Source organism: Dryobates pubescens, chromosome 12 (assembly GCF_014839835.1).
Source record: "Dryobates pubescens isolate bDryPub1 chromosome 12, bDryPub1.pri, whole genome shotgun sequence".
NCBI classification, from domain to species: domain Eukaryota; kingdom Metazoa; phylum Chordata; class Aves; order Piciformes; family Picidae; genus Dryobates; species Dryobates pubescens.
The window spans coordinates 7,403,763-7,421,058 of NC_071623.1; the positions used below are offsets into that span (position 1 = coordinate 7,403,763).

The 17,296-nt window shown below is 47.1% G+C and overlaps 1 protein-coding gene across 1 annotated transcript in view; it reads left to right on the forward strand.

The window, feature by feature from the left end:
* Positions 1-5,251, forward strand: part of SMS (spermine synthase) — a 52,482-nt gene extending 47,231 nt beyond the window's left edge. Inside the window, exons 10-11 of the mRNA XM_054166005.1 lie at positions 2,024-2,139; positions 5,078-5,251. Coding sequence (XP_054021980.1) covers positions 2,024-2,139; positions 5,078-5,120 — 159 coding nt within the window. The 3' untranslated portion in view covers positions 5,121-5,251. The remainder of the gene's footprint in view (positions 1-2,023; positions 2,140-5,077) is intronic.
* Positions 5,252-17,296: the final 12,045 nt, after the last annotated feature.

Genomic DNA, 17,296 nt, shown 5'->3' on the forward strand with positions numbered 1-17,296 from the left:
ACCTCGAGTGTTGTGCTCAGTTTGGGGCACCTCAATACAAGAAGGACACCGAGGGGCTGCGCAGAGTGCAGAGAAGAGCAACTAAGCTGGGGAAGGGCCTGGAGAATGAGGAGCAGCTGAGGGAACTGGGACTGCTTAGTGTGAGGAAGAGGAGGCTGAGGGGAGACCATAGCACCCTCTACAACTACCTGAAAGGACCTTGTGGGGAGGCTGATGCTGGTCTTTTCTCACAGGTACATAGTGATAGACCAGAAAGGAGTGGCCTCAAGCTGCACCAGGGGAGGTTTAGGCTGAACATTTTTCCTAACATTTTCCCAGCAAGAGTGGTCAGGCATTGGAATGCTGCCCAGGGAGGTGGTGGAGTCCCCAAGCCTGAATGTGTTTAAAGGTGGTTTGGATGTGGTGCTTGGGGCCCTGGTTTAGTGGTGATCTTGACAGAGTAGGGCTGATGGTTGGACCTGATCTCAAGGGCTTGTTGTGGTAGGAGCAAGAGGGAATGTACTGGAGCTTGAGGAGGGCAGGTTTAGACTGGAGATTAGGAAGGCATTCTTTCCAGTGAGGGTGGTGAGACACTGGAACAGGTTGCCCAGGGAGGTGCCAGATGCCCCTTTCCCTGGAGATGTTCAAGGCCAGGCTGGCTGAGGCCTTGAGCAACCTGGTGTGCTGAAAAGTTTTCCTGCCTGTGGCAGGGGTTTGAAACTAGGTGATCTTGAAGATCCCTTCCAACTTAAACCACTCTGAAAATCTGTTTTAAAAATCAGTGCTAGTATACTTAAGCAGCCCTGAAGAGAGCAGTTACTGAGTGGATGTTACAGGTAAAGAACACATAGTGGTCTGGTTTTAACTTGAAGCTCTAATGTAATGGTTGCTGCTGCTAATGAGAGGAGAGCTGATCCAACCCTTTCTGGGAAAGATACTCACATTATTGCTTCCTGTAGGCAGCATGCAGACAAGCTGTTCAGTATCTGCCCTGGAAATATTAAATACTAGGAACAGTCTCCTTCTCTGGAGACTTTCCAGCCCTGCCTGGATGTGTTCCTGTGCAACCTGTGCTGGATTCTATCGTCCTGCTCTGGCATGGGGGCTTGGAGTGGATGATCTCCAGAGGTCCCTTCCAACCCCTAACATCCTGTGAACCTGTGAACAGCATGGTTCAAGTTCTGAATTGCTGCAGGAGCCTTGCATTAATGTCAATCATAGAATGAACCAGGTTGGAAAAGACCTCAGAGAACATCAAGTCCAACCTATTACCTAATACCCAACACCTCCTGACAACTAAACCATGGCTCCAAGTGCCACAGCCAATCCTTTTATGAACATCGACAGGGACTCTACCACCTCCCTGGGCAGCACATTCCAGTGGCCAGTTATTCTTCCTGGTAAGAACTTTCTCCTCACCTTGAGTCTAAACCTCCCCTGTCACAGCTTGAGACTGTGTCCTCTTGTTCTGGTGCTGGTTGCTTGGGAGAAGAGACCAAACCCCACCTGGCTACAGCCTCCCTTCAGGTCTCCCCTGAGCTTCCTCTTCTCCAGGATAAACACCCCCAGCTCCCTCAGCCTCTCCTTACAGGGCTGTGTTCCAGACCCCTCCCCAGCTTTGTTGCCCTTCTCTGGACGCCTTCCAGCAGCTCAACATCTTTCTTGAATCGAGGAGCCCAGAACTGGACACAGGACTCAAGGTGTGGCCTAACCAGTGCTGAGTACAGGGCAGAATGAGCAGGGAGGTTTCATCCTATGAAACTTCCTCTGTGACAGTGGTGTGCTCCAGAAATTACTTCACAGTGTTACCCAGCAATGTTCAGGGCCAGGTTGGTTGAGGCCTTGAGCAGCTGAGTCTAGTAGAGAGGTGTCCCTGCCCACGACAGGGAGATTGGAGTAGATGATCTCTAAGGTCCCTCCCAACCTAAGCCATTGTGTGTTTTTATCCTAAGCCATTGTGTTTTTATAGATTTATCTGCAGTTCTGCTTGTTCCTCTGTGTGATCCTAACTGGGACTTCTCCCATTTGTTTTTGTCTCTTGCAGGGAAACTGTATCAATCTGACGGATGCCTTGACTCTGTATGAAGAACAGCTTAGCAGGCTTTATTGTCCTGTGGAGTTCTCAAAAGAAACTGTTTGTGTTCCCTCCTACATGGAATTGTATCCTTAAAGACTGAGGGGTGGGGGGAAAAAAGAGTGAAGAATGTTGTGTTAATAAATCAAGCAAGCCTAGGCTGCTTGGAGGTAATGAGCTCAAGTACAAGGAGGCAATTCTAACTTAAGCACTATTTATGGTTCTCTCTTTTTTTTTTTTTCCTCATAGTAAATGAAGTTCTGCAGTTTCATTTTGAAGGTTATTGCAGGAGTTATTATTGTTAAATGCCATAAATTCACAGCTGGTGAAAATGATCAGCACCTTACAAGACCAGGCTGTGTTTTCAATCACGTTTTTTGAGTGTTTCCATAGGCACTGTTTGTGTGATGTAGGATGGGGGTAATGCTGCCTGGGAGTTTTGGCAAGTTCTTTCTTTCAACACAGAATCATGGAGTGGCCTGGGCTGGAAGGGACCTCCAAAGGTCATTCAGTCCAACCTCCTCTGTGCTCAGCAGGGACATCCTCCACCAGATCAGGCTGCCCAGAGTCCTGTTGAGCCTCACCTTGAGTATCTCCAGGGATGGGAAACCGAAGGAGTTGTGGCTGTTCAGTCTGGAGAAGAGAAGGCTCTGAGGAGACCTTCTTGTGGCCTTCCAGTAGCTGAAGGGGGCTACAGGAAAGCTGAGGAGGGACTTTTGCGGGTGTCAGGGAGTGATAGGAATAGGGGAAAAGGAACAAAACTAGAAATGGGTAGATTCAGCTTGGGTGTTAGGAAGAAGTTGTTGCCCAAGGAGGTGGTGGAAGCCTCATCCCTGGAGGTTTCTGCAGCCAGGCTGGATGTGGCTGTGAGCAACCTGCTGTAGTGTGAGGTGTCCCTGCCCATGGCCAGGGGGGTTGGAACTGGATGATCCTTGAGGTCCCTTCCAGCCCTATCAATTCTACGATTTTTGGGTGACAGGGATGGCTTTTAAGGACATAATGGAGGCCAGTCTCACTGAAAGATATCCAGTGGCCAAATTACTCATTAAACTAAAACTGAACTCTTGGTAACATGAGGAAATGAAATGCCTGTCCTAATAGTTCTATGGGGCCCCAATGATCTCCCTGGGCAACCCATTCCAGTGTTCCATTACCATCATGGTGCAGAACTTGTTCCTAACATCCAATCGAAATCTCCTCTAGTTTGAAGCCACTGCTGTAGTTTGGAGTTTGTTAGCTTACTGGAAATGTTTCTCAAGGCAATGAAGTAAAATTTGCAACTCAATTAATTTAGAAGCCTTCTGCTCAGTTCAAAACACACAATGCAGAGAGTATTCAGTGGGCCTTCTGAAGATGCATATTTTAAAGCACATGCATATTGCATTAAGGCCTGACAGCTGTGAAGGCATAAATAACTACTGTCTCTGACACTCCAAGCTACAAGGGCAAATACCTTCATGTCTTCTCTTTTTTGTCTTGAAAATGTTAAGATTCAATCTGAGATTGAGTGGTGAGCTGACAGCAGTTAGAAGCAGGAGGTCTTTGTTAGTCAGTGAGGGGCCCAGAACGCTATCGAGATTAGAGACAGGAGGGAAGCAAAGTGAACACACAGAGCAGAGGAAAGGCTGTGGCAGCTTCCCCACACTTAACATAGCATGAACAAGAAGATCCTTTAAAGATCTCATCTGTCAAGAAAGACACAGCTACAGCAGCCATTACCCTGCAGAAACATTTCCTGGCAGATCACACAAGAGTGGTAAGCACTCAAAGCAAATACAGCCAGCACAACATCAGATTAAAATGCCCTGCCTGAGCTGCTGGCTTGAGGCTGAAACTTCCAGCTCCATGTGTAATTTGCCTGCAACCCAGAAAAGTGCAGAAATTCTGGATTTTTAGGTATGGGATGTTGCTGAGAAGTGTGTGTACCCCTCCACTTGGAATGGAAGTGACAGGAAGAGCAATTTGAGGGCTTGTAGTGGTAGTCCCAGGGGCAATGGTTTGAAACTGGACCATGGCAGATTTAGGCTGGACTTAAGGAACAAGTTCTTTACAATGAGAGTGGTGAAATACTGGAACAGGCTGCCTAGGGATGTGGTTGAAGCCCTGTCCACGGAGATGTTCAAGACCAGACTTGATGTGGCCCTGGGCAGCCTGCTCTAGTTGGTGGTCCCCTTGCTCACTGCAGGACGGGTGGACAAGATGACTTCTGAGGGTCCCTTCCAACCTGATGCAAGCTGTGAATATTTTTTCACTAACTAATAATGACCATTAGGAATCACTTTTTTACCCATTCAAAATCCAGTCTGAGCTCTCTGTTCAAGAATCTGTTAAAAGTGGCCAGCAAATAGGACAACGTGTGGTACTGGTCTCTTCTCACAGGTAATTAGTGATAGAACAAGAGGGAATGGCCTCAAGATGCACCAGGGGAGGTTAGGAAATGTTTTTTTCACTTCAAGAGTGAATGTTAGGATGTTAGGAAATGCTTTTTTCACTTCACACTGTTGTGCCCCAAGTGCAGGACCTGGCACTTGGCCTTGTTGGAGCTCATCCCATTGACCTCAGCCCATTGATGCAATCTAAGCCTCTCTGCAGAGCCTCCCTACTCTCAAACAGATCAACACTCCCCCCCTGATTTGGTGTCATCTACAGATTTACTAATGGTGCACTCTAACTCCTCATCAAGATCACAGACCGCTGCTAAACAGAAGTGGTCCTAATCCTGAGGAACACGACTGGTGACCTGCTGCCAGCTGGACTTCACTCCATTGTCTGCACTGTGCTCATGTTTAGGAGTGGAAAAGAACACTCCCAATGCTCCACTCACATTCAGCCCCTTGCTCAAACTAGATGAGCTTTAAAGCCCCTTCCAGCCTGAACCCTTGTATGAATCTCTGAGCTACTCCCAAGTCATCAGATTTGCAGTCTAGAGTGAAAAGAGCTATCTTAAAATCAGTTGTCTGTTACAAACTCTGCTTTTACTCCTTTTTCTTGTTTTCCTTAACTGCTCGTTGTTTTTCCCTCCAGATGGGTATTCTACACTATTTGGAAGAAACAAACCAACACCTGACCAGGAAGATGATTTGATAACTCTTCCTACATGTACATGCTGCATGGAGCATATATAGGCCTGCCACTTGCTGCATCTATTTGTCATCTTGAACCTTTTAAATTATATGCTGTAGATGATCCTGAACCTTAGTCATGCTATTGATTGTGAATTCTTTAAATGTTTGGTTTTGGTTTGGTTTTTTTTTTCCTCTTTTTCTATTATTAATTTAAAAGCAAATGGGGAGGGGGGAGAAAAAAAAATGTATATTTTGATGAGCTCTAGGGTGTTATTTTTTTGAAAGTCAACTTAAAAGATAAATAAGCAGCAAACCTTTATGGCTGCTGAATGCACTGAACCTTTAGAATGTGATCCTTTTTGTTCTGTTGGGGGTTTTTTTTTGTGTGTGTGTAGATCTTCTCAAAGTGATTAAAACAAACAAACAAAAAAAAAGATAAAACCAGACATCTTTAGCATTTCATCCCTGAAAGGGTGGTCCATGGAGTTTGCTGGTTTGGTTTTTGTGTTCTTGTTTGGTTTTTCCCCACCAGATTTTATCTGTGATGCTTTTGAGGAGGGTTTTGGTTTGGGTTTTTTTGAGTTTGGTTTTGTTTAATCAACACTGCAGTGCTTCCGTAGAGAAGGGCATCATAAAATTGGGGGGGTGGGAATAGGGAGGGGGGAGAAATAATAATAAACCCTTCTGAAAGGCTACCCAAAGTCCCTTCAGTGTGGAGAGGGAAGACAGCTAGTCTGGAGTTTTCTCTCTTCATTCTAATTTCCTTCATTGTTGCTGTAATCCCTTCTGCAGGAGAAGAATCTTTGTCCTTTCACCTGCTGGAATTCTATAGCTGCAGCCATATTGATTATTTGGATTTTTGGTATGGATTTCACAGCAGGGTAGAGAGGCACTTTGAACTCTCATCAGCGTGGAAATGAAAGCTGCCTTTCCACCCCACCCACTGCAAGAAATGGAGATTCCTGTGGACATACCTTATGGGCAGCACTAGTGGAGGAAACATCACTTCAGAGGGCCAAGAAATGTGGGCATGGTCTAGATTGGTGTGCACTGAGACTGAATGCTTGAGGCAGGGTAAATCCTGGTTGGATTGTTGCAGGTTGACCAGGTTGTGTGGGGCCCTTGCTGAACTGGATTTGCTTGCTGCATAAAAATCAGTGGAAAACAGGTTGTGTGGCAGTTTTGTTCTACAAGGCTTTCCTTTCTCTCCTGTGGTCTGGAAAGTGATATTTTGGTCAGGATGTCCCATGTGTTGACTAAAACTTTGCTTTCAGTGTTAAAAATCCCACTTAAAAGGAGGTAGGAAGGGTATAACCATTCTCTGTATTGCTCTGCATTTCCAGGGTAGACTAAAAAGTGCACTCTTTTGCCTAAACAGGTTCTCATCCTGAACCAAAATCATGTTTGGGGTTTTCAGCTGTTTAATTCTTAATCCTAATATCAACATTTGGGGTTTTCCCCCAGTATCAGCCTTTGGTTGGTTGTTTGGTTGTGTTGGTTTTTCTTCCCCCCAAATATCAGCATTTTCTTAGTTTTTCTCCCCGAGATTCTCTTAATGGAAACAAAGCAAACTTAAGAAGCACTTTGGAGAGCTGTGTTTCTGGAGATCTGTATTCTTAAGTCATACATAAAGGGTAATTTCCCTGTAGCCTCATGAAATTCCAGTTGCCTATGTAGAATTCCAGAGGGAGATTGGGAACACTTGCAAAAAACCAATAGTTTGGGAGTGTCATTTTTGTTCTGTGAAGTTGTGCTGTTAAGATGCTTCCAGTTTGGCCAGTCAAGAGAAGTGTTCTTCACTCTTCTTTTTCATTTACTGCACTTACTCCCTTTAATCTACATGGGGCCCAGTTCTTCTGTGGCCTATGGCTTGTGCATTCCCCCGCCCCAGATACTCCCAAAGAGCAGAACCTCCCTCGAAAAAGGAGGGGGAGAAGGCTGTCTTGCATTTTCCTGAGTGTTTTAGCTCTGTGTACATCCCAGAAGCTGCCTTGATATTGCCTAGAGCCTAGCAGCAGCCCTTCATTTATGATACAGGGCTGCAATCAGTATATTTGTGGTAGCTGCAAATGAAATCCATGTCCTCCTATAACCAGTTCTGTGTATCCTTAACTTGGCAAGCATGAATATTCCCACTGATTCTAACTATGATTCCTTACAGAGGTGAACTGAAGCACACACTGGGATGGAGCTTACAGCATAAGTGTTCCCAAGTGAGGTTGTAGATGTAGAAATCAGTCCCAAGAAGTAAGTGGGGGTGGATGGTTTGCAAGCAAAGGAACTTGTGACCTGGAAGATCCACACCTCATATGCTTGCTGGCTTGCTGTCCCAAGCCTAGCACTGCTCTTCAGCATAGCAGAGAGATCTTGGGAGTACAAGAGATGCTGTGATCAGCTCCAGGGGACCTGACTTACACATTGAGAGGTGAGAAGGAGCAGTGCTTGCAATTTCTTTTTCCTTAAGCGATGCAGTCCAAAGAGTTGGAGGAGTTATTTTTGTTTCTTTAAACCTTCTTTTTTTTTTAAGCATACTGTTTATTTTTTAAGTGATAGATGCAGTCTGAAGCAATTCAGCAAACACTGAATGTTATATATGTTTGGGGTTTTTTTTCTTGTAAGTTGCTGGGTTGATTCTGAGCAATTCTATCCAAGCTGTCAGTTGTCGTTGTTGCTGTAGTGTAGATTACTTTACTTCTTTATTTTCTGAAAGGAAACCAAACCTTTGTGTTAGAAACTTCACATGCAAAGGGCTACAGGTAATCAGTTTTTAGCCCTGTCAGTTCTCCACGTTTAAGGCCAGTAGGGAAATAGCTATGGCTGCTGCACTAAAAACAGCTCCCCAGGTATGGTTTAATGTTAGGGGTTTCTTTTTTTTCTTTAATTATTCTTTGCACTAAATGCTGCTTCCACCTAGAAATGTGACCTAAAAGTCTCTTTTAGAAACTGGAGTGATAGTAGTTTGTGCAAAGACAAGACTGCTGGCGTTGTATCGGCTGCACCAGTGCAGTGCACGTGTTACAATAAAGCTACACTCTCGCTGCTTGTGTGTTTGGAATTGTTAAGTAGAATCATAGAGCTGTTAGGGTTGGAAGGGACCTCAAGGATCATGCAGGTCCAACCCCCCTGCTGTGGCTAGGGACACCTCACACTACAGCAGGTTGCTCACAGCCACATCCAGCCTGGCTGCAAAAACCTCCAGGGATGAGGCTTCCACCACCTCCCTGGGCAACCTGTGCCAGTGTCTTGCCACCCTCCTGGTGAGACATAGAATGGTCCAGGCCAGAAAGGGACTTCCAAAGGTCATCCAGTCCAACCCCCTCTGCAGTCAGCAGGGACATTCCCAATCAGGTCAGGTTGCCCAGGGCCTTGTTGAGCCTCTTTTAATATCTCCAGGGATGGGCCTACAACCATCTCCCTGAGCAACTTGTTCCAGTGTTCCATCAACCTCATGGTAAAGAACCTGTTCCTAACATCCAATCTAAATCTGCTCTTCTCTAGTTGGAAGCTATTTCCCCTTGTGCTGTCACTGCAGGCTTTAGTAAACAGCCTCTCTCCATCCTTCCTATAGCCCCTTCAGGTCCTGGAAGGCTGCTATTAGGTCTCCCCAGAGCCTCCTCTTCTCCAGGCTGCCAAACCCCAGTTCCCTCAGCCTGTCCTTATCATAGAATCAATAAGGTTGGGAAAGACCTTAGAGGTCATGATGTCCAACCTATTGCCTAATTCTAACACCTCATGACTAACTAAACCATGGCTTCAAGTGCTCCCAACCCCCTGAATATTTTTGTGGCCCATTCCATCAGGTCCCTATCCTTCTTATATTGAGAGTTCTACTAATTACCTTGTGGGTCCAGTGTTAAAATGACACAACTGATGGGTATGATGCTTACCATTGTACCTAGGTTGTTTTTCTTTTCCTTCTCACCTACCAAAAGGTGGTACTTAATCATCCTTTTATCTTTTCTCCCAGGTAAATAAAATCAGTTATTTTCCATATAGTACCTGCTCAGATAAGATACAGCACACTGCAGTGGGAAGCATCACTTGAGACTTCAGTGATCTTTGCATAGAAAGTTAATTTTGCTGTAGTGTAGATGTGAATGTTTTTGGAGGTAAGTGTTATGTTTTGGGGTTTGTTTCTGCTGAGGGGGCAAGTTGGCTTTGGGTGATAGCATGACTCATTGCATGGCATAGAGAAAAGATAGACTTGGGGGAGGGGGGAAAGGGAGACATTGAGAATGATGCAAGCTTTGGCAGTTTAGGGAAGAGGGAGGAGGGCAAGATGAAAAGGATGGGCATGTTGGAAAAAGCTGCCTTGAGGTGTAACTGAGGAAGATGAGTAATGGCAGACAATTTGAGGTGTTCAGGAGGAGACTTGATGGGGTGCTTGGTGCCACGGTTTAGTTGTTTAGGTGGTGTTGAATTGGTTGATGGGTTGGATGCGATGATCTTGAAGGTCTCTTCCAACCTGGTTTTATCCTATTCTATTCTAATAGGAGTGTGGCCTCTAAAGAGACTGCAGGGAGATGTGCGTAAACTTTAGCTAACTAAAAAGGAGAAGTGTTCAGAATCACAGAATGGTCAGGGCTGGGAGGGATCTCTGAAGGTCATCTCTCTGCAGTCAGCAGGGACATCCTCAACTAGATCAGGTTGCCCAGAGCACTGTCAAACCTCACCTAGACTGTCTCCAGGGATGGGACCACAACCGTGTCCTTGAGCAACTTGTTTAGGTGTTTCACCATCCTCCTGGTAAAGAAGTTGTTCCTAATATCCAATCTCAATCTACCTTTCTCTAGTTTGAAGCCATTGCCCTTGTCCTGTCACTGCAGGCTTTTGTGAACAGTCTCCATCCTTCTTGCAGCCCCCTTCAGGTACTGGAAGGCTGCTCTTAGGTCACCCTGGAGCCTTGAACACCCCCAGCTGCCTCAGCCTGTCGTTGTAGCAGAGGTGCTCCAACCCCCTGATCATTTTTGTGGCCCACTTCTGCACCCTCTCCATCAGGTCAGGTCCTTGTCCTTACTATATTGAGGGCTCCAGACCTGTACACAGCACTCCAGGTGAGGTCTCCCCAGAGCAGTGTGTCAGAATCACCTCTCTGGATCTGCTGGCAGTGCTGCTTTTGATGCAGCCCAGGATGTGACTTGCATTCTGTGCTGCAAACTGACACTGCCTGCTCCTGTCCAGCTTCTCATCCATCAGCACCCCCAAGTGTAGTCATAGTAAGGGTGTTATGAAAAAGGAGGAAGGCTGAATGTTATGAGGGGTAAAAGCTTCCTGGAGGGTAGGATAAAGAGTGATTTTTAGAGTGCTTACATGCAGGATGGGGAAAGTTTCCCTTGTTTTCACCCTTCAGAATTTAAGGTGTTGACAGCTTGCTAGAGGCAAGAGGACAAGTGAGGAGTACTCAATTTCTTATTTTAATTTAAGAATAAGAGGCTGTGGATGATGTTGCCTGAGGGTAATAGGAGGACACTGACAAACTTTGCCCCAAGAGAAGACAGCAGGGGTTGGAATCATTAAAGGAGTAGCAAAGGAAATAAGTAAAGAAGTGATCACTATTAGCACTGAGCAACACAAAAGCTCCTGTCAGAAATGTTGGATGCTTTAGGAAGCAAGGAGTTACAAATGTGGGATGGGAATGGTGGAAGAATGCTAAGAAGGTCAGATAGTGGTCATAGGTTTTGGTGGACTTGAGCTTCAGAGGTAGAAATGGAGTTGGGGGTGTTCAGTCTGGAGAAGAGAAGGCTCCAAGGAGACCTAATTGTGGCCTTCCAGTAGTGTGAGGTGTCCCTGCCCATGGCAGGGGGGTTGGAACTGGCTGCTCCTTGAGGTCACTTCCAACCCTGACAATTCTATGACTCTATGAAATAGGAAGGAGAGTGTGTGAAATGCACATCATAAATGAAAGCATGGGATGTACTCCTGTGCAGTGTCAAGGGAAGAAAGGATTCAGGAGCAAGAGCAGGTGAGATGAGGCAATGAGTCAGGGGAAGGAACCAGAAACTGAACAAGCAAATAAATATGAGGAGAACATCTGGACAGACAAAACCAGTGCTGCTCAAACTGCTTTAGCTTGTTGCCTGTGGTTTTGGAGGGAGAAGGAAGAGGGTTTGGAAATGGTACAGAAGTTTGGGTTTAGGGTTGGTTTTGGGTTGGCTGTGTTTGGTTTGGGTTTTTTGGTTGTTGTTTTCCCCAAATGAGTAATGATTATAAGATAGCTCCTAAATATTGTAGGAGGACAACTTAAAATGCTAGAAATGAAATGATGGTGAAAGACAAAGCTAGGTGCTGGAGCCAGTGCAGAGGAGGGCAAGGAAGCTGGGGAAGGGCCTGGACAATAAATCTGATGGAGAGCAACTGAAGGAGCTGGGGATGGCTAGTCTGAAAAAGAGGCTGAGGGGAGACCTTATCACCCTCTACAACTACCTGAAAGGACAATGTAGAGAGGTTGGTGCTGGTCTCTTCTCCCAGGTAATTAGTGATAGAACAAGAGGGAAGGAATGGCCTCAAGCTGCCACTGGATAGGTTCAGGCAGGACAGTAGGAAAACTGTTTTCCCCGCAAGAGTGGTCAGGCACTGGCACAGGCTGCCCAGGGAGGTGGTGGAGTCCCCAAGCCTGGATGTGTTTAAAGGTGGTTTGGATGTAGTGCTTGGGGCTCTGGTTTAGAGGTGACCTTTGTAGGGTTAATGGTTGGACTTGGTGATCCTGAGGGTCTTTTCCACCTATGGCTTAGGGGGTGAACTTTGTAATAGTAATGGTTGGGCTTGGTGGTCCTGAGGGTCTTTTCCAAGCTGAATGTTTCTGTGATGAGCAAAAGGAAACTTCAGATTAAGGAGTATTTAAGGTAGGTCACCCAAGCAATGAAATACAAACTTCCTGAAGCCCAGAGGAAAGGGAAGTGTGGGATGTCCCTGTTCTGGGTTGTCACTGAGCCTGGAAGGATGGAAAGCAGTGACCTGGAATTGTGAGAACCTGATCAGAAGTGGTAACTACATGAAAAGCAAAAGGGGTTTCCATCTGACTTCAGAAGTGCTGTGACCACTTCCTTGGGTGTTCCCTGAAAGGATAATTAAGTTTCATGACCTCGGCTGTGTGCCACATCACCTGTGCAGCACTGTTGGTGTGATTGGCTTTGAAAGACTCATGAGAAATTTTGTTGCTGTGGAATGGAAGCATTTTAGTGAGAGTAGTCTTAATAAAGACAAAAGCAAGCAGCAATGGAACTTCTAAAACTGGATGAAAATAACAAAAAAAGAGAATTTACAACTATCTGCAGTGGGGGTTTTGCTTTTTTCTGGTAGCTCCTAATGTTATCTAACATTTCTTTATCAAAACTGCTGGGCTTGCTGGTTTTGAATTATTTTATTCCATCTGTTGTCCAAATTCTGCTGCTCTTGAGCTTCACACTGATACATCCTGGGAAATGGCTGGTATCTCCTGTAATGCTTAGGTGGTGTTGATGATGCTTTATAATCACTGGTTAGTTATATGAAGTGGAAGGATGAGTAGGTTGGGGACTGACCTGTTGGAAGGCAGTGAAGGGAAAAGGGACCGGGGGGTCCTAGTGGACAGAAGGTTGACCATGAGCCAGCAATGTGCTCTTGTGGCCAAGAAGGCCAAGGGCATTCTGGGGTGGATTAGAAGGGCTGTGGTTAATAGGTTGAGAGGGGTTCTCCTCCCCCTCTACTCTGCCCTGCTGAGTCCACATCTAGAATATTGTGTTCAGTTCTGGGCTGCTCAGTTCAAGAAGGATCTCGGGGAACTGCTTGAAAGAGTCCAGCACAGAGCCCCAAAAATGCTGAAGGCAGTGGAACATCTCCCTGCTGAGGGGAGACTGAGGGAGCTGAGGCTCTTTACCTTGAAGAGGAGCCTGAGGGGTGACCTCATTCATGTTGATAAGGATGTGCAGGGTCAGTGCCAAGAGGATGGAGCCAGGCTCTGCTTGGTGATGCCCAAAGCTTCACCCTGTCTCTGCTGGTGAGAGACCTTCCTCACATTCAGTCTCAGCCTCCCAAGGGAGCTGGTTCCACCTGGCCTGTAATTCTGCCTGTTCAGTTGCACTACAGAGCATCTTCATAACCAGGACCTCCAGCCTGTCATCACTGTTCCCATGATACTCGGAATCCAGTTTTAATAAGCAGATGAAGCTGAGGAGCTATCTTACGTCCCTGCTTAGAATCACAGAATGGTCTGGGTTGGAAGGGACCTCCAAAAGTCATGCAGTCTAATCGCCTCTGCAATCACCAGGGACACCCTCCACTAGATCAGGTTGCCCAGAGCCCTGTTGAGCCTCACCTTGAATATCTCCAGAGATGAGTTTTGCTTCTTCCACTCCAGCCCTGGGCTAATGCCAAGCCACTTTCCCAGCAATCAGCTTCTGCTCTTTAGCCATCCTATTGAATCTGAAATGGCATCTGAGTTCCCCCTGCCCCAACTCAGCCAGCTCTGTCCGCAGCTTTTCCTCCCCACTGCAAGCACTGCTTAGCTGGCTCTGTAGACCATCTGCAACCAGCTTGACTTGCAGACAGTTTTAAGCTTCACCTGCAAGTTCTCAAACAATTCCTGGAATATTCTGTTAGATGTGTTGTAGATCACTTTTATTCTGTGCTGCCATCAGCACTGCCCTTAAACCTGCAGAGATCACTGCTGTCAACATCTGTCAGGAAGGGGTCATTGAAATCAAATTGGAACAGGGTGGTCATTCCCAAGTGCCAGGCAAGAGAGACTCAGCAGATCAAACTGCCTTGCTCAACGCCCCCAGGAGAGCCACAAAGAAACCAACCCAAAAGCTGCCCAACAGCAGCCTTGCATGGAAGGTGGAGGAGGCTTTTCTCTTTTCCCATCTTGCTTTGCCCTGGGAAAAACCTCTGAGGCCTAGTCTCAGAATCACAGAATGTATCCTCAAAGATCATCCAGTCCAACCCTCAACACAGCACTGAAGACTTGACACTAAACCCTGTCCCAAAGCACCAGACCCATACAGCTGCTTTACTCTAGCAAGGGAACCCTACAGACTACACCAACTGGAATGTCACAGCCTGGTCTCCTGAGCCAGCCCTGGGCAGCAGGGCAGGTCCTGCTGAGATTGAAAACTTCCCTTGGAGTAAATTACAGCAAAGCAACACCTAATGGCTGATGAGCTGGGTTTGTTAGAGCCAGGGAAAACTCTGGGTAATGGACTGGAGCAGAGGGAAAATAGGAAGAAAGAGAAGATCACAGAAACATTCAGGTTGGAGAAGACCCTCAGGATCACCAAATCCAACCCAGAATCCTACTCTACAAGGGTCACCCCTAAACCAGAGCCCCAAGCACCACATCCAGACCACCTTTAAACACATCCAGGCTTGGGGACTCCACCACCTCCCTGGGCAGCCTGTGCCAATGCCTGACCACTCTTGCTGGGAAAAAATGTTTCCTGATATCCATTCTAAACCTGCCCAGTGGCAGCTTGAGGCCATTCCCTCTTGTTCTATCACTAATCACCTGTGAGAAGAGACCAGCAGCAGCCTCTCTACATTGTCCTTTCAGGTAGTTGTAGAGAGCAATGAGTTCTCCCCTCAGCCTCCTCTTCTCCAAACTAACCATCCCCAGCTCCTTCAGTTGCTCTCCATCAGATTTATTCTCCAGGCCCTTCACAGCTTCCTTGCCCTCCTCTGCACTGGCTCCAGTTGGTTCCACTTCCTCCACAGGAGGTTCCACTTCAACACCAGGAAGCGTGAGGGGGCATCTAATCAATGTCTATAAATACTTGAGGGCTGGGGGTCAAGAGGGAGGGGGACAGGCTCTGCTCAGTTGCACCCTGGGATAGGACAAGGGGCAATGGATATAAACTACAGCACAGGAGGTTCCACCTCAGCATGAGAAGGAACTTCTTCCCTGTGAGAGTCACAGAGCACTGGAACAGGCTGCCCAGAGAGGTTGTGGGTGATTACAAGGGTGATTAGAGTGCTGGAGCTGCTCTGCTGTGAGGACAGACTGAGGGAGTTGTTCAGTCTGGAGAAGTCTCTGAGGAGACCTTATTGTGGCCTTCCGGTATCTGAACGGGGCCTGCAAGGGAGCTGGGGAGGGACTTTTGAGGGTGTCAGGGAGTGACAGGACTGGGGGGAATGGAACAAAACTAGAAATGGGGAGATTCAGATGTGAGGAAGAAGTTCTCCATGAGTGTCCTCTGGAGACTTTCAAGGCCTGTCTGGATGTGTTCCTGTGTGACCTGTGCTGGAGTCTGTGGTCGGGGGGGCAGAGGTTCCTTCCAACCTCTAACATCCTCTGATCCTGTGATATCACCAGTCTTTGCACCCAGTGGTGATTTCACAGGCATAGTCCAAGTTCTTGGTGGTGGGTGTGCATTCCAGCAGGGTCTCCTGTGGTAAATGTAACCTATGCACTCCAGAAGAGGTGATCCTTTTGCACCCTTCTGTGGTGGTGGTGTGGATGATCTCTGCAAATGCCAAAGGGAGGTGTTCCCCAGGCCCCTGCACTGCAATGTCTGTCACCTGGTGCTGTCACAGATGATTTTAAAGAAGGAATTTCCACCTCTGCAGGAATTATCATCCAGCAGCTTTCCTGGAGAGCTGTCTGTTCCAGACCAGGTATGTCACACCTTGTTTGAGACAGTAGAGTTATGGGCCCGGTCTTGCCACCGTGCATTGTGGTGAGGCAAACAGAGGCCTGGGCTATCGCCCACTGCCAGGGGCCAGTTCCTCTAATGCCTCACAGCTCTATAGAACAAATACTTAACATCCAACCTGCTGGTTGGGGATGAGTGAAACTTTCAGAGCTCTGAAGCAACACAGGTTGGAAAGGAGAAGGCTCTGAGAGAAGCCAGAGAAGGGCTGCAAGGGTGATTAGAGGGCTGGAGCTGCTCTGCTATCAGGACAGACTGAGGGAGTTGGGGCTCTTCAGTCTGGAGAAGAGAAGGCTCTGAGGAGACCTAATGGTGGCCTTCCAGTATCTGAACAGGGCCTGTAAGAGAGCTGGAGAGGGACTTTTGAGGGTGTCAGGGAGTGATAGGACTGGGAGGAATAGAACAAAACTAGAAATAGGTAGATTGAGATTGGATGTTAGGAAGTTGTTCCCCATGAGGGTGGTGAGAGACTGGCACAGGTTGCCAGGGGAGGTGGTGGAGGCCTCATCCCTGGAGGTTTTTGCAGCCAGGCTGGCTGTGGCTGTGAGCAACCTGCTGTAGTGTGAGGTGTCCCTGCCCATGGCAGGGGGCTTGGAACTGGATGATCCTTGAGGTCCCTTTTAATCCTGACAATTCTGTGATTCCATGCTGGTCACCAGGATTTTTCTGGAGAACTATATGCAGGAATAGTTTTGAATACTTCAATGCCACTTGCTAGTTTCTTGGGAGAAGAGGCCAACACCAGCCTCACTCCAACCTTCTGTCAGGTACCTGCAGAGACCAGTGAGTGACAAAAGCTTGGACTTCTTCAAGCCCTCAGTTGTGAGCAAATTGAACTCAGGTGTGCCTGAGGTTCATCTGTACATGAGTCTGATTTGTAGCACACAAGTCAAAACACATTTTAATAGTTTTAAATGCTTTGGAGTGCTTCCAGATTTACACAACCATAGATGCATTTCATTCAGTGTTTTATGTAGCTTTAAATAGTGCATTAGAGTTGCTTTTATCTCCAGAAGGAAAAAAAAAAAAAGGTTGAAATAAAACTAACAAGCTAGAAATTACTTTATGAAATGAAGCTGAAAACGTGGTGGTCCTTAAGAGGATGTTTTCCAAAGGCTGCAGTGCCTTCTCTGGAGACTTTCAAAACCCACCTGGGGGGGGGGTGGTTCCTGTGGGGCCTGCCCCAGGTGATCCTGCTTTGGGGGTGGGGGGTGGGGGGTGGTGTAGGTGGGCTCTATTCAAATGCATCCCGGGCTTCAGGAAGAGAAGTGTGGCCAGCAGGCCGAGGGAGGTGATTCTTCCCCTCTGCACCACTCTGGTGAGACCCCACTGTGTCCAGTTCTGGAGTCTCTGTTACAGGAAAGTGCTGGAAGGTGTCCAGAGAAGGGCCATGAGGATGAGCAGAGGGCTGGAACTGCTCTGCTATGAGGACAGACTGAGGGAGTTGGGGTTGTTCAGTCTGGAGAAGAAAAGGCTCCAAGGAGACCTAATTGTGGCCTTCCAGTATCTGAACGGGGCCTGAAAGAGAGCTGGGGAGGGACAGAGCCCTGTTGAGC